General features: G+C 39.1%; 1 protein-coding gene across 1 annotated transcript; it reads right to left on the bottom strand.

Annotated features, from left to right (window-relative positions):
- Positions 1–427: 427 nt before the first annotated feature.
- Positions 428–25,652, bottom strand: LOC137629749 (U4/U6.U5 tri-snRNP-associated protein 1-like). The gene is made up of 11 exons (XM_068361348.1): positions 25,453–25,652; positions 21,201–21,328; positions 12,933–13,129; positions 11,709–11,858; positions 10,881–11,051; positions 9,703–9,836; positions 8,831–8,942; positions 3,381–4,277; positions 2,727–2,956; positions 1,838–1,999; positions 428–771 (listed from the first exon to the last, which is right to left on the bottom strand). The coding sequence occupies exons 1-11, from the start codon at positions 25,581–25,583 to the stop codon at positions 552–554; spliced, it is 2,532 nt and encodes an 843-aa protein (XP_068217449.1). The 5' UTR covers positions 25,584–25,652; the 3' UTR covers positions 428–551.
- Between the last annotated feature and the right edge of the window lie 1,003 nt (positions 25,653–26,655).

Here is a 26,655-nt window from a genome sequence, read left to right as displayed (position 1 = left end):
CTGTAGTGGCATAGCTTAAAAAAATCTATTTCTCGCAGTGAAAACAAGCTGTCTTACTGTGTGGTACGACTGCAATTCCACACACTTCATGGATATTCAAAGGCATCAGTACCAGCTGAACTTGGTTGAGTCCCTTGTTAGGCTGGAGGAACGTAGAGAGTAGAGGTCCCCTTTTTTTGTTTTGTTTCATTTGTTGATGTCGGCTACCCCCCAAAATTGGGGGAAGTGCCTTGGTATATGTATGTATCAGTACATATCCAGCATGAATTTGTGTACTCTGAAATTAAAAGGTACTTGTACACTATACTGTATTGGAGTCCCACATGGTGTAGACTGAGGCATTAGAAGGGCTCTTAAAAACAAGCACTGAAGATGTTTTAAGTTATAATTCTTACAATTTCACTCAAGGTTGAAAGAAAAGAAGATATGTCAGTACTGTATTCTTAACAAACAATACTTTTAATGGAACCTTTGTGTCCACAAAGGGCAACTCCTACAACTACAAGTGTTACAAATTTACAATAAATTCTGTAAAAGAGCTTAAGTAAATGCTACTTCTTCACATCCATGGATTCTTGAGTCTTGCTCCCAGACAAGATAAGATACGCAGCACCCAACTGCTTTTGTTTTTCTCTCTGGCGTTCCAGTGTCTGCAGAGGAGTATCAGACGAGCTCATGTGTTTCATCAACAGTTCCTCATTATATTTCTTCATCCTCTTTTCTGTCTTATTTTTGCCAGATCCTTTGCCATGAAATTTGTGAGATAAATATCTGCAATGGGCAAAAAATATCATGGTGAAAAGGGGTGGGGTGAACATGCATACAGCATTGTGGTATTAATCATTTTATCTATGCAATTGCAATTCAAATAAAATTTAGGATATACCATAGGACATGAAAATAAAATACCTTCAACACTCATTTCTAAAAGTTTTAAAACACACACACACACACACACACTCTCACTCTCACTCTCACTCTCACTCTCACTCTCACTCTCACTCTCTCTCTCTCTCTCTCTCTCTCTCTCTCTCTCTCTCTCTCTCTCTCTCTCTCTCTCTCTCTCTCTCTCTCAAATAACTCGAGAGAACATTTTTACTGCTGATTAATTTGTCTGAAAAAATTATAAAAGAATAAAATGTGGGTCCTCACCAACACGTGCCCTAGCCTTGGAAACAAATCTTCCCTGGAAGTATAATCAAAAGCCTCCACTTCTTTGGTTATTCCAAGATACTTTACTGTATAATATAAATTTTATATATTTTCAAACATTCAAGAACTAACCTTCTGGGCAAGTCTTAGAATGCATAATAATTCTTGTACCTTAGTCAAATCAAATTACTTTATACCTCAATCTTTACAAGGTTTCTTGGAATAGGGGCATTTTAAACCACAGCTTCTAGGGACTAACTGCAAAGTGGAAGAATGGAAGCGGAAACGGAGATATAGAACAGGGTTAAATATTAAGTGCAGGTACGTTCTGAAGAATAACAAATCACTACTAAAAACCTACCTAATCAAAGACTTAGGAAACAAAATTAACAAGTAACTCGGGTAAAGGTAAGCATTAACGTTGACATTATAAATGAAGCATATATGGCAAAATGAATTTCTCAGTAAAGCCCAAGAGATACCATCAAGATAGGTGAAAGCATTTGCAGCAAAGAGAGGGACCCCTTTATATCAGAGGCCTCAATTGTTCACCTAACTACTGCTTACAACTAATTCCTAATTCAAGGCTTGTTCCTTCCACCTTCATTAGGAACAAGTAAAGTAGTGGGTTTAAGAATATATATAGTATCATGCAATTGATAACGGTGCAAGAAGATAGGAATACCTGAAAGCTTCCTTTGCATTTAATTTACGTCCGTCGTCATCAACGTATTCCAATTTAACATCTGGTTTGTATCCATCCTTATCTTTGAATTCAGTGACAGGTCCCATATAACGTTCTCCTCGTCCTCGGCCACGTTCGTCATCCACTGCCTTATCTTCAATGCTGAAATTATTTATTTAAAGTCCTCAAAAGTCACTCAAAAAAATGGATGACTTTTCAATTAACTTTATCTTAATGGTACAAACAGATAAATTCATGATTTGAACAATTACACTGAGCTACATCAAGACAGTCTTACTTAAAATCTTGATGATATAAAGATAACACAAAATTCAGTGGCTAATTGAATTATTTCAACACATCAAGAACATTAAATGAGCAATGAAACCACTGTAAGAAATTGGCTTAATCATTCAAAATATCTTTTTAATTAACCTTAAGATAACAATGACACGAGAATCATGCAGTAATAACAAAACTGTTTTCAAACTTAAAACACTTCTACTCTAAATGGTTTAATAAGTAGTCTCTTGTCCACTTCATTACTATTCTATTTGATATGTTCTTAAAATCTTAACCCTTTTACCCCCAAAAGGACGTACTGGTACGTCTCACAAAACTCATCCCTTTACCCCCATGGACGTACTGGTACGTCCTTGCAAAAAACTGCTTTTTAAATTTTTTTTTTGCATATTTTTGATAATTTTTTGAGAAACTTCAGACATTTTCCAAGAAAATGAGACCCACTTGACCTCTCTAAGATGAAAATTAAGGCTGTTAGAGCAATTTAAAAAAAATATACTGCAAAATGTGCTTGAAAAAAAATAACCCCTGGGGTTAAGGGTTGGAAATTTCCAAATAGCCTGGGGGTAAAAGGGTTAACAGTTACCTGTAGTGAATGGCTCTAAGGTGCTGCAATGCTGCATTGGCCGATTTGGAAATATTATTCTTTTCCAGATAACCTTTCTTCAAGGCTAATTTCAGGGCATTTGCAACACCTTTGCTGGCATCAGGTTCCTCTTCCAAAATTGGGGTCGTCATGTTATCACTAATTTCCACACGCGTGTCATCAATGCCAACTTCCTCCCATGCTCCTCTGTGCTCTTGTTGTTCCTTTTCCTTTGAGGAAAAATTACAGAGGAATAAAATTATGATATTTTCAATTAATTAACTGATCAATTATCAAAAAATTGCTTGAAAAAGTTTCATACAGTCATATAACTAATGGTCCCACTATCACCTGTTTGAGACAATTTTCAATTTTGAATAGATATTTTTACACTTAATGAATCATATACAATCATTTTAAAACTTATGGAGGCATTAAATGAATAATTTTTACTATTATAAACTGCCAAAACTTCATTCCAATAAGAAATACTATTCACATCAAAACTTTCCAGGCATAATTTATTTATCAGGATGGCCCTTATTATCACTAAAAAATACCTAACAATAATTTGAAGACACAAAACATTATGAGCTGCCATCCATACTTGAATATTGAAACATTTGGAAAATACCAATGCCTATCGTAATTTACCTTTGGTTGTTGCAATTGCAGCATAGTCTGCTCCTCTTCAGCACGATTTCCCGAAAGGCCGTAAGTTGGTATATCACCCAGAGTGCGACAGAACTCGTCAGTCGTGTTTAGCGTCATCATCAGAGCTCCTGTACTCTCGTCCATTTTTTCTTCTTCATCGTCATCCTCCTCCTCCTCCTTGGCTTCAGCTCTTTGACTTCTTAGCATTTCTGAAATCTTTTCACTACTCGGCTGTAAAGAATGAGCAAGTTTTGCCCTGCGTGATCTTGCTAAAGCTTCCTGCAATTCTATATCATCCATTTCACTTTCTGCATCATCCACATCCATGGGAGTATCAACTTCCATTTTTACACTTTCCTCTGCCTCCTCCTCTTCTTCCAACAATTCCCTTAGCGAGTGCATACGGGGACCACTCTGGGGTGCTTCGATACTTGACGGGGCGGGAATATCATTTTCTACCATTAAGCTTTCTATACGAGCTTGTCTAGCACCGTAGGAACCTAAATCAGCGAGAGATTCCTCTTCAAGGGGCTTTAAATCATCTACATTGAATTTTTTCTTCTTACTTTTCTTAGGTTTCTTAACCTTCCTGAAACTGACCATTTCTGTCGGAGTTAAATATTCCGACGCCAACTGACTCTGAGGAGCTTCTAGGGACTGTAATTTTCTCAACTTTGACATCCTCCTCACACTGTCTGGAATTGCTGGAGATCCACTTTCCTCATTTAGCGCATATGCTTCACCACCATGGCCCAGTCGGAAGCTTTTTTTCTTCTCTCCGACGATTTCTTCATCATATTTTGTAAGCAAATTATTTTGTACAAAATGTCCAAATTCATCCATTTCTGGGGCTTCATACTCAACTTCATCAAGTTTCATTTTTCGTCTCTTAAGATTCTGTAAAAAAAGAGAAAGAAAGATATAGTATTTAAAATCACTATGGGAGCTTTTTTGGGGAACAGCGAGAAGCGCTTATGAGGACATCAACGGGACATCTTTTTTTCCTGATTTTACTGTTTAAGATAAAAATACAGTATGCATATGGTAATGGATAGCAAAATAATGCAAAATCAATTCTGGATTAGATTCATGGTAAAGGATTAAGGATGCTGAACACAATACAGTATTCAAGCCAAATAAAACAAGATACAGTGATACCTCGGTAGTCGAACGACTCTATACTCGAACAATTCGGAGTTCGACCAAAATTTTCGAGAAATTTTTGCTGCGGTGCTCGACCAAAAATTCGGTACTCGACCAGCCGAACACGTGACGACCGCATGGGCTTTGTGATGATCGCGCCATCTCGGCCACTCTCGCTTGTTCGGGAAGCATCAGTTCTCTCGAGAGCGTCACTCAGACAACGCGCGATCAGCATTCGTTGTGATTTAGTGATTTTCAGTGCTTTTAATTGCTTTTTTAGCTTTCATAATGAGTCCCAAGAAAGTAATGAGTGTTAAGGGGAAGGAGAAGAGGAAAACAGTGCGAACAACGATCGAGTTGAAGAAGGAAATTATAGCGAAATATGAGAATGGTGTACGAGTGTCCGATTTAGCGGTAGAATACGGAATGGCGAAGTCGACCATTTCTACGTTTTTAAAGCATAAAGAAATGATTAAGAAGGCGAATGTTGCAACGGGAGTTACGGCGGTAACTATGCAAAGGCCACAAGTGATTGAGGAGATGGAAAAGTTGCTTTTAATATTTATTAAAGAAAAACAGTTGGCCGGGGAAAGTGTTAGTGAAGCGTTCATTTGTGAAAAAGCGTTGCATATCTATGAAGAATTAGTGAAGAAAAGTCCGAGTACCAGTGAAAGTGATTCATTTACATTTAAAGCGAGCAGGGGTTGGTTTGAAAAGTTTCGTAATAGAACAGGTATTCATCGTGTTACTAGGCATGGGGAGGCAGCTAGTTCGGATCAAATTGCAGCCGATAAATACGTGGGGGAATTCGATCGGTACATAAATGAACAAAATTTGATCGCACAACAAGTCTTTAATTGTGATGAGACTGGGTTATTTTGGAAGAAAATGCCAGCCAATACGTACATTACCAAGGACGAGACGAAGATGCCAGGTCACAAGCCAATGAAAGATAGGCTAACATTGTTGCTGTGTGCAAATGCAAGTGGCGATTGCAAGATCAAACCCTTGTTAGTGTACCACTCGGACAACCCCCGGGTGTTCAAACGAAATAATATTTGTAAAAGTGCACTACCAGTTATGTGGCGCTCGAACACTAAATCTTGGGTCACAAGACAATTCTTTACTGAGTGGATAAACGAAGTGTTTGCCCCCCAGGTTAAGGCTTACCTCATTGAAAAGAGCTTGCCAATGAAATGTCTTCTGGTTATGGACAATGCTCCTGCACATCCTCCAGGTCTCGAGGATGACTTGAAAGAAGAATACAGCTTTATCAAAATCAAATTCTTGCCCCCCAATACTACTCCCATACTCCAGCCCATGGACCAACAGGTCATTTCAAACTTCAAAAAACTCTATACCAAGGCCCTTTTCAGAAAGTGTTTTGAAGTGACCAGTGACACGAAGTTGACCCTAAAGGAATTCTGGAAGGAACACTTCAGCATCCTCAACTCTGTTAACATGATTGACCAAGCTTGGCGAGGTGTGACCTATAGGACATTGAACTCTGCCTGGCGTAAGCTGTGGCCATCATGTGTCACAGAGAGGGAGTTTGAAGGTTTCCAACCAGAGGCGGGTCCAAGCACTGCTACCCCTGTAATTTCTGATGACACTGATGTCGTTGAGGAAATTGTTGTCATGGGCAGGAGTTTGGGGCTTGAGGTCGACAAGGATGATATTGATGAGCTTGTAGAAAGCCATTCTACCGAGTTGACTGTGGAGGAATTGTTGCACCTGCAACAACAACAGCAGCAGGATCTGATTGTGGAGCAGGAATCTTCAGAAGAGGATGAGGTAAGGGAGGATGTTCCAAGTTCTCTCATCAATGAAATTTGTTCCAAGTGGGCAGATGTGCAGGCTTTTGCTGAAAAATACCACCCAGAAATTGCAGTAGCAAACCGGGCAGTGCATATGTTTAATGATAGTGTCATGTATCATTTTCGAAGAATACTGCAGAGGAGGAAGAAACAATTAACAATAGACCAGTTTTTCACAAAAGAAAAGAAAGCTGCTACATCAAAGCCTGTTTCTCCTCCAAAGAAGAGACAAAGAAGAGAAGAAACCCCTGAAATAGATCTGCCCACCCTTTCATTGGAGAGAGAAACAACTCCTGAAGGAGAACTACCCCGCCACATCATGGAAGGGGACTCTCCTTCCAAGCAGTAACCTCCCCCTTCCATCCTCTCCACATCCATCCCTGTATGCCATCGAACCGCTGCTCAAAGGTATGTTCACTACAGTACAGAAAATGGTTTAAAATTGTTTTATTTTAGTACAGTAAATGGTTTAAAATTGTTTTATAGGATTTTCTGACCAATTTCATACACATTTAGATAATTATTGTTGTTTAGGTACACATTTTATTAATATTTTGGGCCTGTTCGAGTGCTTGGGAACGGAATAGAATATATACCATTATTTCTTATGGGGAAAAAAAATTCGGTACTCGAACAAATCGGAGGTCGAACACGGATCTCGAACGGATTATGGTCGAGTACCGAGGTATCACTGTATATCATGAATCAAAGTGGTATGAAGTCCTGGCAGAACTTGAAATGCAGGAGTGGAGGGTGAAGGAAAGATTGAAGCAGAGGAGAAAGATAGTTATAAAAAAAAAAAAAAGAGTAAATGCGGAAATGCAGGAGTTGAAGATGAGGGAAAGATCGAATAGTTAGAGAATAAAAAACAGTTGAGGGTGAATGAAAGCTCAAAGAAGAGGAAACAGATACAGTAGCTAGAAAAACGTGAATAATGAAAAACCGATTTAGCTAGGAGCATAAAAATGGTGTAACTGATAAAAATTTAAAGAGGAAGCAGAGAAGCATTAAAAGGAACAAAAATTGCCGAAGAAAAGGTGAGCAAATATACAGGGATACAAGGTAGTGAAATAAGATGTACAAAGAACAACTGAAGAGAATAAAAAGGCTTTGTAAACAGCAATCGAAAATTTACATCACATTGACTTTCTGGTACACAACTTCTTTCAAAAATTGACAGATGAGTTAAGTATTATTATTATTATTATTATTATTACTAGCTAAGCTGCAACACTAGTTGGAAAAGCAAGATGCTATAAGCCCAAGGGCTCCAACAGGGAAAAATAGCCCAGTGAAGAAAGGAAATAAGGAAATAAATAAATGATATAAGAAGTAATGAACAATCAAAATATTTTAAAAACACTAACAACATTAAAACAGATATTCCATATATAAACTCCTGTATAAAAAACTTATGTCAGCCTGTTCAACATCCTGTCAAATCCAAAGTTGTTAAACCCATCTTTGGTTCCCTATTTAAATGGAATGCAGATGACCAAAGTTGGACACTATCTCTGGTTTTATATTGTATACAATAGGTAAGACCTTATCTATTACCTCTGCTTTCACCGTTTGTTTAAAATTACACCAAAAAACCCTCTAAATATTCAGTACTCTAGATATTTTAGTAGTACTTAATCCTTTGTCTCCCTTATTATTGACAATTATTCTAATATGAGAAAGGTCACAACTTACGTGGATAGTAATAGTGGGGTAATAGATTTAGACATGCAATGATTCTAAAACCCTTTTGTAATTCAAATGAATGACAAATTACTTTCAGATTTGTAGTCAAAGTCCACAGGTTAAACTAAAGCTACTTAATACCAACCAGTTCTGCTGTGGATATGCATGGAGTGTTGGGTAATTTAGCTGAGTTTATGCTATTATTGTATACAATGGTACTCCAATTCCATTTTCTGATTCTGATCATATTTCCTCACTCCAAATGTAAAGTAACAAAGAGCATGTGATTCTACTGATTCTTTCTTTCTTGTCAGCCCTCTGTTTCCATTATTTAAGTGAATATTTACAATAGCCGAAATTTTACGATACGTCACAATTTTTCTTACACTCGCTAATCCAACATTTGCCCAAATCTGCAATCTCAAATTTTCCAAAAAACGTAAAACAGTACTTTTATAGTTCTTTCGATGCTAATGAACTGGCAAGTTGTGGTGGCTGGTGTGGTAACGTCCTTGACTGGTGTTCGAGTCTTGGTAAAACTCTTTGCAACCTTACTATCTTTGTGAGCTAAGGATGGAGGAGCCTATGGATCTATTTGCTGAGTCATCAGCAGCCACTGCCTGGGACTCCTTGGTCCTAACTTGAGTGGAGAGGGGGCTTGGGCACTGATTATATGTATATATGGTCAGGCTCTGGGGCATTGTCCTGCTCGATAGGGCAACGTCACTGTCCCTTGCCTCTACCATTCATGAGCGACCTTTAAAACCTTTAAAAAGAAAATTTTAAAAAGTATCAAGCACTTACCTTTTCAACACGTTCATCATCAATGATGTTGACGTTGACCAATGTATCTTCTTCATTAGCAAGGATATTACTGTCCTTCAGAGTAAGAATAGTTGTTCTTCCTTCGTCAAATCTGAAATGGAAAACATTAATTTTTCATAAAAAAAAATTTTCACACAAATACATCACGCATGCATGGTTGTATTTGCTGTCTTTTGAACGCTGCACCAAGTCTAACCATAGTAGCTTACATAATGTGTATGCACCATCTGGACTCTAGTATTAATTTACCCCGTGCATCATTTTTCCTGTATTTAGGACATAAGGCTGAAAGAGATCAGAAGGTGTGGTAACTATGAGATTATTATGAGAGTGACTGGCTTGAATGACAAAAATAATTCCGTTTTACAAGAAATTAAATTAAGTTTGTTTCATCATCACCCATCACACATATATACCCAACAGTCACTTAGATTAATTACTATAGGATTTTAACCCTTTTACCCCCAGGCTCTTTGGAAATTTCCAACCCTTAACCCCCAGGGGGTTATTTTTTTCCCAGCACATTTTGCAGTATATTTTTTTTAAATTGCTCTAACAGCCTTAATTTTTGTCATAGAGAGGTCAGGTTGGTCTCATTCTCTTGGAAAATGCCTGAATTTTCTCAAAAAATTATAAAAAATATGAAAAAAATAATTTTTATAGCATTTTTTTGCAAGGACGTACCAGTACGTCCATGGGGTAAAGGGATGGGTTTTGTGAAACGTACCAGTACATCCTTTGGGGGTGAAAGGGTTAATATGCAATGAAGTTACTATCATAAATACAGCGTAATTATTTTCAAGCACACAAAACAAAATTCAATTTGTAGAATCTAGACTATTCTTACATACCTGGAGAGATCATGTTCCACCCTCAATCCTGAGAGCTCCTTTCGGCTGTACTTCTTAATCTTTTCTTCAGTCATATCTTGTTCTAACAAAGCTCCAATGCCAAACTGAGCATCTAATTCTTCCAACATCTTACTCTGGAATAGGATTAAGATTAAGAGATCTGCTATCTTTAAAGCAGACCAAGAAAGGAGATTAAGGAATAAAGGAAGGATTAACATGTAAGTCTGCAGAAAAAAATACTAAAAATATCAAACTTTACCAAAAAGTTTTTTCTGCTTTCATTAACTTTCCATGAAGACATCCACTACAACGAAAGCTGCTGATCAACTGGTATCAGGTGTTTAAGCTATCAAAAAACTTACTACAGTATTAGTTACTGTTTCAACCTTTTCTTGGACATTTAAGAAAAAAGAATAAATGTTATGTATCAATGAAGTTAGATTAGTTTTTCCTCAGTAGAGTGTAACAGTTCATTTTCCAAACGTATTAAGTGATATTTATAAAAAAATGTAATCCCTCTGGATCCTTAATGTTCTTCAGCACCATTTCCTATCCCAACTACTCACATTTTTTAAATGCTTTCCAGTGTCCTATAATTTTCAAAATCATGTCTTATTCATGAAAAAGAAACGTGTATGATGTAAAGAGATACCCAAGTTTCGTCCAGGGTGCAAACAACAAAGCCTAACAATCATGGTTCATTCTCCGCAAGCAACAAAAAAGTAAGTGTGAGTGCATACTTCATGTTTTTTGGCAACAAATTACAAATGCATAGGTCACTGCATTATCACTGAAGCATTGGTTCCAAGAATGTTCTATCACCATAGTAAAAGGATACCTAGAAAAGGTAGGTTTGTCTAACAAAGTATCAATTATAACACATAATACTCCTGGCTATCCCCACGACATCACCATGAGAAACGAGCATATATATGTTGAACTTATGCCTCCCTGTACAACCTTGCAGACAACCGTCAATAACCAAACCAGGTTATGATAAGAAATACTCCTATACAAGACATAGGATAACATATTTTGTAAGAACAAATAACAATATTCTTGATAATACAAATAGAACATTCTTAGTTCAAAGTGAACATACTGTTCTACTAAATTAAAAATTTTAAGTTTCTATTACTTTTAATTACGCTATTACTGGCAAAAACCTTAAATCTTACCTTTTGCTCAGCCAGAGCTCTCTCTTTGCTAAGTTTACGCGACTTATTCACCCAAGCCTTTGCTGATTCCTCTTCACTATCTGATTCAGCAAGTGTCTTCACCTTTTTCAGCTTTTCCTTGATACGACGTTTTTCTCTCTGCGCAGCTATTTTTTCTCTCAGCTTTTCGACCTGACAAAAAACGTAGAATCATGAAGAATGGAGCAGAAAAAGACATAAAAATTAAAACTTACAATTAATATATTTAATTATTTTCTTTGAACTTTAAAACTGTTGCAAATCCCAATGGAAATACAGTATAAACAATAATGGGGTTCTTGCATATTCCTACCATACAAACTCTAATTACTGTACTATATTTCTGCCCAGTAGTGAGGCGCTGTTAGATTTTCAATGAATAAAGTATATACTGTATGTTTTATTGCTTATACGTTGGTGAACATATTCATAATCACTACATATGGACCTATATCACTAAGACCATACTGAATAGTAAAATACTAATACTAAAGTTATAATTTTCTTGGTAAAAGGAGGATCATAGAGATGTGAAATACAAAGCCTCGAAAATTATCTTCAAAGTTATTGAAGGGTTGTTTTATTCTTTCGTAATCAAGCTTACCATAAAAAGCTCCGTGACCACATAACTATTTTAATGCGCAAGTAATTCCCTTTTACAATGAAACAAAAAGTTAAAATAGATATGAGATTACAGTTAGATGATACATCTTGATATGGAAAATGCGGCCAAATATATGAGTCTTAACTCATATATATTTGGCCGCATTTTCCATATCAAGATATTTCATCTAACCTCAACAGACATACCTGCAGTTTTTGGGCTAAATTTTCAGCTGGTTTATGAACAAACTGTTCTCCAGCAACTGTGACTTTCTTCCCTCCCTCCACATCTTCCATAACCTCATCCCCGTCATTCACCTCACCGGATTCTTCTTCGTTCTTCGGAGCGTTATCGATCTGTTAGGAAAAACAAATATCACAAGAATGATAGTGCAGTAGTACATTTTTACTAACCCAATCCCTGACACACATACAAGTAAACTTCCAAATGCTCTACAGAACAATGACTCCAGATCCAGCAGCCAGTCCAAGGATTCAGATTCCGTTAACACCCTGGTGTGTCTGCTATGCTGTCATTCATTGATCAATTTGCAGCCTTAATTTTCATTCATGTCAAGTATTTATACAATTTCTTCAAGGTCTCCTGTAAACTTCCAGTGCCTTTGTTTCATCCATGAAGTTTTCTTCAGCAGTCCTGTCTTCAACAGTTTTGGGTACAGTACCATAGGTATTAAAACTATCTTCGGATAGATAATAGATCTTATTAATTTCTTTATCAATCTTCCCCGTTCTAGTTAATGCTACATTTTCAGCTGAAAAATCAATATCTTTTGGTAAAATGTTAATTTCATACGGAGTTTCTTGGGACTGAAGAAATAGGTCAATCTTTCACTTCAAGTGTTTTGCTTTGCTTCTTTCTAAGTATATTGCTCTTAAAAAACTTAGAACCATACCAAGCAAAATGTTATCTGCCTAGCATTCTTCTATGTACAGTAATGTATAGTTAATTTTGGAACCCAGTGCATCTTACTTATTATGAGATATTACAAGATTATATATTAACCCCTTCGGTGCGAGGCAGCAGTCCCTGCTCAGTGGCTGTATAGGAGAATTAACTCTTGGATATATTTTCTTTCAACCTGTAATTGCATGTTTAATTTATATATTTGCATTTTTATTTTGTTACTACCAAGTGATAATGTAGTAACTCCACAATAGATAGCCTTTGAAATATATATAAAACAACTAGTCAATAAAATATTCAACTTTATAAAGAAATGTTAAAAAATGTACATACTGTATCCTTTGACATAAAATGTCAACAACAATGTATAATTACAAGGCATTCGATAATGAGAGAGAGAGAGAGAGAGAGAGAGAGAGAGAGAGAGAGAGAGAGAGAGAGAGAGAGAGAGAGAGAGAGAGAGAGAGAGAGAATTTAAACAAAAACATAACCGTACGAGCCCATACCTTTAATGGCTTCAAGCCTAGCTTTGCCCTTATTTTATTTGTTTCCTCGATGGATAAAGATGCTTCTGCACCCCCTTCCTTCTCCCCTCCAACAGGGCCACTGCTTGCAAAGTCACTTCCCACAGGCTGCAACAGATGACTTGGAGGTGGAGAGGGCGACTGCTTCCCGAGTTTTGAAGACTGAGACAACTGATAACCTGCAATAAACACCTTAATGAAAAACCAATCAACTCTTATATGATAAAAAATACTATAGAAACATGAATCAGATGTTTGGATCTATACATACTGTATCTTTAGGAAAAACTAATCACGTCTTCCAAAAAAAAAAAAAAAAAAAAAAAAAACACAAAGGCAATAACAATTGGAAACTTGGGTCTAAACGCAAGTACAGGTACTTGGACTGAAGTACACAATCTTGAATACTTGTACTTGGTATTTTAAAAGATTATTGTACAGCACTGTATAATGCTGCTCTTTTACTAGGGCCAAATGTACTTCATTAAATCAAGTAGAATACTTTCATATACTAACATTTAAGTTAACCCTTTTACCCCCAGGCTATTTGGAAATTTCCAACCCTTAACCCCCAGGGGGTTATTTTTTTCCCAGCATATTTTGCAGTATATTTTTTTCAAATTGCTCTAACAGCCTTAATTTTTGTCATAGAGAGGTCAGGTTGGTCTCATTCTCTCGGAAAATGCCTGAATTTTCTCAAAAAATTATCAAAAATATAAAAAAAAATTTTTATAGCATTTTTTTGCGAGGACGTACTGGTACGTCCATGGGGGTAAAAGGATGGCTTTTGTGAAATGTACCAGTACATCCTTTGGGGGTAAAAGGGTTAAGAGTACTTTCAAGTATTCACTGTAACCAATTTACATAACTATAATAAATAAGCTTTATTATTGCTACTCCTGTTTCAGTAAGAATTGGAAATCTAATTCGCTTACACCATGCCTGTAACATGTCACCTCAGTGCAGAAGTAATCTTTGAATAGATATTTAAAGTACCCTCAGTACCATCATGGTATTTTATAAGAATTTTGATATGTGGAGCCAGCTCAAATAACCAAATAATACTACTTGAAATATGTTATTTTCATTAGTAAAATAAATTTTTGAATATACTTACCCGATAATCATGTAGCTGTCAACTCCGTTGCCCGACAGAATTCTACGGGAGGGATACGCCAGCTATCACTATACTAGAAGGGGGTGTACTCACAAGCGCCACCTGTGGCCAGGTACTACAGTACTTGTTGTTGACGCCACCTCACTTTTTCCTCGGTCCACTGGTTCTCTATGGGGAGGAAGGGTGGGTCAATTAAATCATGATTATCGGGTAAGTATATTCAAAAATTTATTTTACTAATGAAAATAACATTTTTCAATATTAAACTTACCCGATAATCATGTAGCTGATTCACACCCAGGGGGGTGGGTGAAAAAACCAGTGTACAAGACTAAAGGATAGCTAAGTATCCCGTATTTCATATAATCAGTTATCCACAATAACAATGAAATAATAAGTACCTGGTAAGGAAGTCGACTTGAACCGTTACTCTGCCTTTAATAAGATCGTCTTCCTTACTGAGCGCAGCGTTCCTCTTGGAAGGCTGAATCAACTCAAAGGTGCTAAAGTATACAGGGCTGCAACCCATACTAAAGGACCTCATCACAACCTTTAACCTCGGCGCTTCTCAAGAAAGAATTGACCACCCGCCAAATCAACAAGGATGTGGAAGGCTTCTTAGCCGACCGTACAACCCATAAAAAGTATTCAAGAGAAAGGTTAAAAGGTTATGGGATTATGGGAATGTAGTGGCTGAGCCCTCGCCTACTACTGCATTCGTTGCTACGAATGGTCCCAGGGTGTAGCAGTACTCGTAAAGAGACTGGACATCTTTGAGATAGAATGATGCGAACACTGACTTGCTTCTCCAATAGGTTGCATCCATAACACTCTGCAGAGAATGGCTCTGTTTGAAGGCCACTGAAGTAGCCACAGCTCCCACTTCATGTGTCCTTACCTTCAGCAAAGCAAGGTCTTCTTCCTTCAGATGAGAATGTGTTTCTCTAATCAGAAGCCTGAATAGTAAGAAACTGAGTTCTTAGAACTTGGAAAAGAAGGTTTCTTGATAACACACTACAAGGCTTCTGAGTGTCCTCGTAAAGGTTAAGACCTTTTTAGATAGTACCTAAGAGCTCTAACTGGGCAAAGTACTCTCTCCAGTTCATTCCCCACCAAGTTGGACAGGCTTGGGATCTCGAACGACTTAGGCCAAGGACGTGAAGGAAGCTCGTTTAGCAAAAACCGAGCTGCAAGGAACATGTAGCCGTTTCAGATGTGAAAACAATGATCCTGCTGAAGGCGTGGATCTCACTTACTCTTTTAGCTGTTGTCAAGCACACGAGGAAAAGAGTTTTTAATGTGAGGTCCTAAAAAGAGGCTGATTGGAGAGGTTCAAATCTTGATGACATAAGGAACCTTAGGACCACGTCTAGATTCCAGCCTGGAGTGGACAACCGACGTTCCTTTGAGGTCTCAAAAGACCTAGGGAGGTCCTGTAGATCTTTGTTGGTGGAAAGATCCAAGCCTCTGTGGCGGAAAACCGCTGCCAACATACTTCTGTAACCCTTGATCGTAGGAGCTGAAAGGGATCTTACTTTCCTTAGATATAACAGGAAGTCAGCAATCTGGGTTACAGTGGTACTGGTTGAGGAAACTGCATTGGTCTTGTACCAGCTACGGAAGACTTCCCCTTGAGACTGATAGATTCTGAGAGTGGATGTTCTCCTTGCTTTGGCAATCGCTCTGGCTGCCTCCTTCGAAAAGCCCCTAGCTCTTGAGAGTCTTTCGAAAGTCTGAAGGCAGTCAGACGAAGAGCGTGGGGGATTGGGTGTACCTTCTTTACGTGAGGTAGACGTAGAAGGTTCACTCCTAGAGGAAGAGTCCTGGGAATGTCGACCAGCCATTGCAGTACCTCTAAGAACCATTCTCTCGCGGGCCAGAGCGGCGCCAACCAACGTCAGCCGTGTCCCTTTGCGAGAGGAGAACTTCTGAAGTACCCTGTTGACAATCTTGAACGGCGGGAATGCATACAGGTCGAGATGGAACCAATCCAGCAGAAAAGCATCCACGTGAACTGCTGCTGGGTCTGGAATCGGAGAACAATACAACAGGAGTCTCTAGGTTATCGAGGTAGCGAACAGATCTATGGTTGGCTGACCCCACAGGGCCCAAAGTCTGCTGCAAACATTCTTGAGAAGGGTCCACTCTGTGGGGATGACCTGACCCTTCCGGCTGAGGTGATCTGCCATGACATTCATACCGCCCTGAATGAACCTCGTTACCAGCGTGAGCTTTCGATCTTTAGACCAGATGAGGAGGTCCCTTGCGATCTAGAACAACTTCACGAAAGAGTCCCTCCCTGCTTGAAGATGTAAGCCAGGGCTGTGGTGTTGTCAGAGTCCACCTCCACCACTTTGTTAAGCTGGAGGGACTTGAAGTTTATCAAGGCCAGAAGAACCGCCAACAACTCCTGCAATTGATGTGAAGTGTCCTTTGCTCCTGATTCCATGTTCTCGATCATTCCTGTCCGTCCAAAGTCGCACCCCAGCCCGTGTCTGATGTGTCCGAGAGGAGACGGCGGTCGGGTTTCTGAACAGCCAAAGGTAGACTTCCTTGAGAAGAAAGCTGTTCTTACACCACGCGAGAGAAGACCTCCTCTCTTCGGAAACAGGAACTGAGACCGTCTCTAGCGTCATGTCCTTTATCCAGTGAGCAGCTAGATGATACTGAAGGGGGGGAGGTGGATTCTCCCTAACACGATGAACAGGGCCAGCGATGAAAGTGTCCCTGTTAGACTCATCCACTACCTGACTGAGCATCGGTTCCTTCTCAGCATGCTCTGGATGCATTCTAGGGCTTGGAAGATCCTTGGGGCCGACGGAAAAGCCTGAAAAGCTCGACTCTGAAGATCCATACCCAGGGAGACAATGGTCTGGGATGGGATGAGCTGAGACTCCTCAAAATTGACCAGGAGGCCCAGTTCCTTGGTCAGATCCATAGTCCATCTGAGAATCTCCAGACAGCGACGACTTGTGGGAGCTCTTAAAAGCCAGTCGTCTGACGGAGCCGGACACAAGATCATGGTACTGCTGCACAGTCTGTGAACTGTCAACCATGGGGAAGCGAGGAAGTACAGTGACAACCCGAAGCTGTCTAGACTGTCTGGGTCGTACAGACAACTCCTTATCGGGTTGCTGAGGTTGCCGCACTGCGTCACAACAAGTCACTTCTGCTGGTTGTTGAACGTCTTCCCAGTGACACACTGACTCCGTAAACAAAAAATCCTTTAACAAGGACTAAGCTTGGACTGCATGTCTTGCAACACAGCTCAAGGTCTATGGGAGCAGGTGTGGTAACAGACGGGGTTAGTGACTGAAGTGGAACCATTACCTTCCCTGGAAGCATGTTATGCTTAAATAAAAGTCCATAGGAGGCTACGCAGCTAAAAGCTCCTCTCCAAATGACAGAGTCCTCAAGGGAATATCAGAAGGAGGGAGAAAAGCACTTTCTCATCTACAGGGACCATATCCGAGAAAAGTTAAGTTCTCTCAGTGAGGGTTTCAATGGTGCAAAAGCAGCAGACTAGAAGGCAACGTTATGAAACTGCTTGACAGTCTAGTGAGTTGGCAACAACCAAAGATGTATGATTGAGAAGCATGCGGTAAGGTATGCAGAGCATGTTGTATGCAGAGCATGCTGTATGTAGAGCATGTTGTATGCAGAGCATGCTGAATGCAGAGCATGCTGTATGCAGAGCATGTTGTATGCAGAGCATGCTGAATGCAGAGCATGCTGTATGCAGAGCATGTTGTATGCAGAGCATGCTGTATGCAGAGCATGCTGTATGTAGAGCATGTTGTATGCAGAGCATGCTGAATGCAGAGTAAGCTGTATGCAGAGCATGTTGTATGCAGAGCATGCTGTATGCAGAGCATGCTGTATGCAGAGCATGCTGTATGCAGAGCATGCTGTATGCAGAGCATGCTGAATGTAGAGCATGGTGTAAGGTAAGCAGAGCGTGTTGCATGGCGTTTAACATTTCTCAGAAATTCCATGACCAGTGCTAGAGTGCTTCATGCATGCTTGCATGGGGTTTTAATATCAACATAATATTTACCTTACATTCATAACTCATGATTCATTTTTGTTTTGAAGATATTTTTGCCATATTTTGCGATATTGTTAAAAATATATTGCAAGGAATACATATATATTTTTATATAAGTAAGACAAATAACCTCCATTATCATAATGTTTGTGTAGGCATACATGTATATGATTACAAATGCAAGTTATGAAAGTAATGAGGTGTTATTATTGTCATTTGTAATTTCTCAAGTTGAGGAGAAAGTGGCAGATGCATGCGTTGAGGTGGCTGACTCATAGCATGAGTGACTGAACTCAAGGGTTGCGCTTGCTGAGTGGTTGGCGGAAGCGGAGTAGCAAGCGGAGAGCGATGAGGTAGAGGCTGCGCAGAACGTAGTAAATGTCTCGCGAGTTGAGGCTCCTGAGGCGCAAGGCTAAGGTGTTGTGGAGCTTGCCTTGAGGAGGGTTGAGCTCGCTGCAGCGAGAGCTGAGGAGACTGACTCATGGATGGGAGAGGTTGTTGTACCTCAACCGAGTGTTGCATCAATGGTGGAGCAGCAAGTGGAAGCGGAGGAAGAGAGGTATAAGCCTCCTGATCCCATTGCTGAGGTTGCCTTAAGGAAGGCGGAGGGAGCTGTACACCACTGGGAACAGTAAACTCAGAACGTGGCTCAACATCGTACGCCTGGCAGGCGGTACTGCGGTCAGGCGGAGCGAGCGCAGGCGGAGCGAGTGCAGGCGGAGGCGGAGGCGCAACCTTCTCAGCCCGACACTCACGCATCAATACTGAAAGTTGTGACTGCATGGACTGCAGTAGAGCCAACTTGGGGTCGGCAGACACTAAGGTCTGCTGAGGCAAAGCCTTAACAGCAGAGATCTGTTGCGGCAGAACCTTACTCCTCTTGGGCGGAGTGCAGTCGACAGATGACTGCGGCGAGTCAGAGCTGAGCCAATGACTGCAGCCCGGTTGAGCCCTCGCGGACTGGACTCTGCGTTTGAGTGGTCTAGAGACCTGAGTTCAACGTTTCTTCCCTGACAATTGATCAGCGGACGAGTAAAAGACGGGCTCAATCGTCTGCAGGTGGGAGTGACGGTCTCTGGAAGACACGCCCGCAACCACCGAGGATACTTCTGTGCGCCGATCAAGGCCTGCCGAACCCTTTTGCCCTTCGACATTGCTTCTCCCCTGGGCTTGGGAGCTTGCAAGAGGTCCCGGACTGGGAGGACGACTGGCACGCACAGAAGTACCCTCACGCACAACACTGACACTTTGCGCTAATCACTTATCACTTTTGATTTTCTGTTTGCACTTATTTCACTGAACTCGAAACTTTAAGTGGTTTGTACCTGAAACACGCAATTCTATCCTTTCTCAAAAGTTAGTAATTGCGAAAACAGAATTACAATGTAACAGAAAAATCTAATGAAAGATAAATAATTCAGTGGCTGGAAAGAGACTAAACACTAGATCAAATAAACTACGTTTAAATTCTCTCACCGCATAAAGCTTGAGAACAAGAAAAAACTCTAGAAACGTTTACCTTCTTCCCCTAAAGAGACTAGGGAGAAGAGTAAAAACGATAACAACGTAACTCGCTTGAACGAAACGTTTATCCTCCTCTTTCTCCCTCCGTCTCTATCTCTCTCTCTCTCTCTCTCTCTCTCTCTCTCTTGACTTAGAACCTGAGAGAAGAGCCCAATCATATATATCGTTAAAACATATTATTGTTAAAGGAAAATATTTCCCAAAATGAAAAGTTCCTTTGTAGAATTAAAACCATTAAGTTAAGAAAGAATGAACAAAACGCTAGACACGGTTACTCTTACTGCAACGTGACACCGTGAAAATTCTCTCTCTATCGTAACGATAGAGCGCAAGTTGAACGTTCTGAAACGTCAACAACTGCAGAGACAAAACAAAACGTTAGTTCAACTTTGAAAACAGTACGAGACTATCAAAGAAATTCTTTCAAAAACATTAAAATAGCATAATATGTTAACAGGTAAAACCGAAATGACGGGTTCAATGTTAATTAACTTCGGTACAAGAAAAGACCGCCTACTATTAGGAAAGGTCGAATATAAACAAATATAAAAATTAATTTTAATAATTTTATAATAAAAGGAAGTTAATCGAAGAGGCCTATAAAAGGCGGAGAGATATAAAATAAATCTATAACTTTTGTTAAGCAAAATTAAGAAAGAGAGTCTATACTCTCTTAGACACCAACACTTCCGTCTAAGGGAAGGGTCGGCCATTAAAAGGTGAAAGAGAGTTCATACTCTCTTCGTCACCATAATTAATCAATTTAATTCCAAAAGCTAACTAAGCTAATATAGAAGTTTCCAGTATAGCGAATAGCTGCAAATTTTAGAGAAATACTTCACCAAACCGTGAACAATACTCCAAAATCATAAGCGTATCCAAGAACGTCTTGCCGGAAGCACGACAGAGGAAAAAGTGAGGTGGCGTCAACAACAAGTACTGTAGTACCTGGCCACAGGTGGCGCTTGTGAGTACACCCCCTTCTAGTATAGTGATAGCTGGCGTATCCCTCCCGTAGAATTCTGTCGGGCAACGGAGTTGACAGCTACATGATTATCGGGTAAGTTTAATATTGAAAATTCAAGGTTGTCCACAGAAAGTAAGGCGTTGATATACCTTGCTCTAAAAATGTAAACGTACTTCAAACGTTCAAAAACATATTCTACTTAGCCAATCTAAGTACAGTAATGCCAAATTACTGTCAATAAAATCAGCATACAGCGATAAGATAAAACATTGTAAATTGATGTTTGTAAAAAAAAATTTATGATTCATCTAGATATTATCCATACTCTTTTCCTTGGGATGTCAGGGAACTTCTCCAAGTAATACATCTTTAGCGGTTAAAGTACATTATCATATTGCAAAACAAAATATGCATAGATGAAAATTTTAACTTTTGAATTTACAAAATACATGAGAACCTCTACTGTAACTGCACATTTTCAATCTGTGAAGCTCCCTTTGATCCAAACTTTAATAAATAACCACAAACAGAAATACACAAATATTCCTGACATGAAATTTCTAAAATCATACACACTTATTGATAATATCTTACTTGGGTCATCTTTAATTTGCAGCAGTTCCTCAACTTCTGAAAGACTATCTTCGCTGTGACTGGGGCTGCGAGAGCGAGATCTGTCCTCCCTTTTCTTACTTCTTTGCTTTTTGTGTTTGTGATGGTGTCTGGAATTAATGAAAGCTGTTTTAAGCAAAGAATAAGAGCAGGTAATAGGGGGTGCTTGAATACATTATCAAATGTATCAATACAACCATTTATAACCAAATACAGTGCCACGTGCAACAGCAATGAATGACTATGGGCTTTGACAAGGTTTGGAAGCAAAAAAAAAAAAAAAAAAAAAAAAAAGAGAAAAAATTCTTTAATATTTTTGTACAGTACTGTGGTATACAGTACACTAATACATGTAGCATAAAAAAGAAAAAAAAATGCAATAGAATGATTTGCTGGCAAGCACCTAGGCTCCTGGATACATTTGTCTTAATGATCTTATTATTTCTTTTGATATAAAAAGCCTTATTCATGCCTAATTATTACTTTATTTTCCTCCCTTTCATAATTTTTATCTAAATATTTTCAGTATATTTCCATATAATGCTTTACAGTAATCCCTTTCTGTATAATAAATCACCAGTACTCGGCCATGCCATTCTGCAATTTTAATAACTAGAATGAAAAGACAAGAATGGCGCGAACATACCTTACCTGTGGTGATGCCTTAGGAAGTAAAAGTAGCCTAGTATCCTCAAACCTCAAAAAAATAGTCTTACACAATGGAGTATTCACAATTTGAAATACTGTATTGTACATATAAATCTTATGGAACGGCATAAATTTATAATAATTCACTAAGGAAAAACATCCCCCTTGGAAACCATGGGCATAGTGCTTAAACCAGGTTAAGTAGGAGTACTCTAGCCCAAGCTTTACCCCAGTGATTTTGATAGATGAGTTGCCATAGCCAGCATGTTCCAATAATACACACTGTCATATGCAGTAAAGATATAAGTTCTAATTCTGTTTTCTATGCTTCACTAGTATATCGTGTCCACCATACTGCATTTACTCTGAAGAAATAATCAAATCATCAAATCAGAAGGTTGAGCCTTTAGCCACTAACTAGGGTACCCATAAGGGAGCCTCTGTAGTTGGAAATATAAACTGTGTATTCTGTGATGTAGAAGAGAATGTTAACCACTTCATATTATATTGTCCACAATATAGTGACATACGAAGAAGAACAATAAAGCTCCAACAACCATACTAAGAAGATAGCGCACAAACAGTTGGAAAATTCCTTTTCTGTGAATATTGAGAATAAGAAAAGTGGGTAAAGTTTTGGATTCAACCAAATTGGGAAATGTATTATATTAATATATTTTCCTAGTAAAGCACGTGATAACAAAACACTTCTTCTCAATACATTATTGTCGCTAATGCATACTTACAGAGAAAAAAAATATTTCAGGAATTGAAGGTCTTGACTTTTTCTAAGTTTAGTGTATATCTTTCCATGGGCACGCAAGGTAGCTCTTGTTCGTTTGTATGTCTGTTTTCATCTTACTTGGCTCCGCCCCATTGCGTAATGTGACAATATTTACTTGAATGCGCATTTGCTCCTCCCACTAATGTCGCTCCTCCAATCAAAATACTACTGGGTTCTTTTCAAGGGTTATTATTGGACGATTCATTGGTCTCTCAGTCTTGTTTCAAGGATCTGTTTTTCGTGCAATATAACATTGTAAACGATACTATTTTGTTTTTTTCCCTATTTCATTATGGGAGAAACCCGTGACTGTCGTTTGTTTTCGGTTTTCAAAAGTTCCGGTTTCTATATTTTCTTCACACGTCACTTTACTGTCATGGATCCTCCGGTACGGTTGTGTGAAATATGTCGTTATTCCTATTTTGATGTGATCGGCCGATTTCATGGGAATTATAATGGAACTCCTGAAGTAGTGAATCGTTTTCTAAGGGAGCATTCCGTATTACCTTTAAGTGTCCAGTGTGGTAAATGTGATTTGCCTTTACATTTTCGTGAGGATAGACATGTGTGGTATTGTACCAAATCTGAACGTATTCCAGTACTTGATGATTCAGAAGAGGGTCAACCACAACCTTCCACATCTTCATCGTCATCTTCCGTTTAAGGTAAGAAGTGATTTAACAAAATATATATATTCAAATTTACCCCTGGTTAAACGGGGGGTCGCAGGGGGGGCGAAGCCCCCCCCCCCGGTAGGGGTACAGGGCCCCTAGGTTAGGTTAGGTGGGTTTGTTAGGTTCTGTGGTGCCCTGAAAATTACTGTGGCCTTAAGGGGGGGTCGCAGAGGGGGGCGAAGCCCCCCCCGGTAGGAGTACAGGGCCCCTAGGTTAGGTTAGGTGGGTTTGTTAGGTTCTGTGGTGCCTTGAAAATTACTGTGGCCATAAGGGGGGGTCGCAGGGGGGGCGAAGCCCCCCCCGGTAGGGGTACAGGGCCCCTAGGTTAGGTTAGGTGGGTTTGTTAGGTTCTGTGGTGCCCTGAAAATTACTGTGGCCTTAAGGGGGAGGTCGCAGGGGGGGCGAAGCCCCCCCCCCGGTAGGGGTACAGGGCCCCTAGGTTAGGTTAGGTGGGTTTGTTAGGTTCTGTGGTGCCTTGAAAATTACTTTGGCCATAAGGGGGGGTCGCAGGGGGGGCGAAGCCCCCCCCGGTAGGGGTACAGGGCCCCTAGGTTAGGTTAGGTGGGTTTGTTAGGTTCTGTGGTGCCCTGAAAATTACTGTGGCTTTAAGGGGGGGTCGCTGGGGGGCCCTACCCCCCTCCCCCCGGTAGGCCTAGTTAGGGGTATGGGGGAGGGGTGCTGGAACATTAATTATTCATTTATTGCAAATATCATTCAATGCCCCAACGCCCTCCCCCCCCCTTCCCCCACCCAAAACCCCGGTTCCCAAAGGGTGTCCCCCATAATTGGTGGGATGAACTAGGGTATACATAGTAAATCTCTAAATCGGTTGGCTTGCAGTCAAAATAAACGTTAAATTCATTGAAACCACACTATTTCTGATGCAACAAATATATTTTTATTGCATTTTTCCAAATTTGGCTGAAACTAAAAATTTACCGAAAAGTGTCCTACAACAAATGTGGGTGAAAAGAGTAAAACTAGTGAAAATAAGGAACATACAAAGCTAAAAGACACAAGAGGTGCCGTTGCAAAGGCAAAGCCTCGACCTGAACCTGGTAAGTATATACTGTAGCACAATATTTCCAATGAAGTACATAAGAACGGTTCCTAGTGTATTCATAGGTACTTTGAACTGTTCTACTGAAAATAAATGGAAAAAAACACTATTTATTACAAATTTCAGACATTTTAAAATTCCAAGTTATGATTAAAAAACTACATTCAAAAGGGAAACACATACAAGAACATCACCTAACACAAGATTCCCACCTAACCTAACCTAGGAGCCATATCCTTACATACTTAACTACTACGGAGGACTATGACCACCGTATGCTAGTTTACCCTAAGACTAAGTCTCAATCTTGTATATACTTACCAACTGGCTTTACTTCTAGCAAGGTACCACTAAATAATATTTCATAAATCATATTTCAGATAAAATCAAAAAGTCCCTCCTATATAGAAAATCAATTTGATGAGTATTAAAAAGATTTATGTCTACCCCAACCAACTAAATACATCCCAAAAATGCAGTACCTGGCCATTCGCCACCCCCCTCCCCCCAAGTAGGATTTAAGGACAGAGAATGTTAGATTAAACTCTCGTCAAGATTAAATATATGGGAAAATTTAATAATTCCTATATTCCGTACCTGTCCTCACGCATGGATTAAAAATGGAGGGGTGGATGTACTTCGTTGGGACAGGGTAAGACAAGAGTACGGCATTCTAAGGATATGGCGCCTAGGTTAGGTTAGGTGGAGAACCTTAGGTTAGGTTAGGTAGGAAATATTTGGTTAGGTGATGTTCTTGTGCCTAACCTAACCTACAAGCCGTGTCCTTACCTACTTACCTAACGGGGGATCTAACGCCCTCCGGAGAACCCCGGTATACTGCCGTATTCTAAGTTGGACATAATAATACATACAGGTGGCCGCTATCATACATAACCCCCGTGCATGACATCAATGACAGATACATATATTGCATAAGCCTACCCGCAGGCTTAGACTAAATCAATTATCCAATGTTAACCTTGGGTTTTGATTATCTATACGTAAAAGAACTCATAAAACATGTTAAAAATAACAATAAAAAACTAGGGTTATGCCAACTTGCCATACCTGTGGTGATGCCTATTTTCTCTATCCTTTTCACGCGATCCAGACCTTGAGCGCCTCTTTCTTTTCTTTTCCCTCCTATCTTCTTTACTCTTCTCCCTATCCTTGTCCTTCTTCTTTGAGGAAGATCCCATTTTTCACTTAATTAAGAAATCGTACGCAGTTGTTAATGTAGTTTGGCAAAGTTTGTTTACAGTGGCAAACGAATACAGGGTTGCCAGATTATTTCGACTGGATTATCGTACATGAGCCTTAAAATTGTCGTTTTTCAACCAAAATTATCGTACACAGTTTCAATATAATTATTAGGGAGTTACATGATTGACGTTTCAAAATATTTTAGTATAATTATTTAATTAAAAACACACGTTTGTATATACCTAAGGTATGTATCGTACATCGTACTTGACCTAAAATAAGCGTACATGTACGATAATTATCGTACCATTCGTACGAATGGCAGCCCTGAACGAATAACAAAAGTCTTTTCTTTCTGGTTTACGAGGATATTTAAAGTCTAAAGTTTATTTGGTTAAATTTTTAGTAAAGATTCTCAAAGAATAAAATTATATTTAGAGGTGGCCGTGCATAATCCTGAAAAAAAGTAATTAATATATGTATATTTTAGTTAGAACATCATAGTCTAAGAAAGAATATTAGTTTAAGGACTATTATCATTAACAATTTTCCTTTTCAGAAAAGACTCAAAATAGCGGTGACGGGCTGTTTAAAAAAAATATATTTTCACAATGTGTACATAATACAAACGGTTAAGAGAGGGATGACTACCGTAATTTAATTCTACCTGAAATAATGCTCTAAAAATAATATATTTTAAATATATTAGAAAAGATTTTCAGATATATATATGATATCCATAAACTGGTTAATATTAACAGCCACACAGCCTCTGCTCTTTATTTCATCCCCGTGCTTATTTTACTTTACTTTAGTTTACTTAATACGTTGAATTATTCTAAGAAATTTAACATAATGACTAGATAGAATTATTTTATCCCGTGTCCATTAACTTAAATATATAGTTTATATTTTTCTCATCTGAATTTATAATGAAACAATACTATTTGTCATATCAAAACGTTTACATGTCACCAAAATAAAGTAGATGAGAGTAAAAAGTTGTCTCGCCATACACAAATGCAGTCGCAGTTCGCACTTGTAATTTTGTTTATTGTTATTACTTAT

This window comes from Palaemon carinicauda, chromosome 37, assembly GCF_036898095.1.
Source record: "Palaemon carinicauda isolate YSFRI2023 chromosome 37, ASM3689809v2, whole genome shotgun sequence".
NCBI classification, from domain to species: domain Eukaryota; kingdom Metazoa; phylum Arthropoda; class Malacostraca; order Decapoda; family Palaemonidae; genus Palaemon; species Palaemon carinicauda.
Note: the sequence above shows the minus strand (reverse complement) of the source record. Positions and strands in the feature narration are given on the sequence as shown.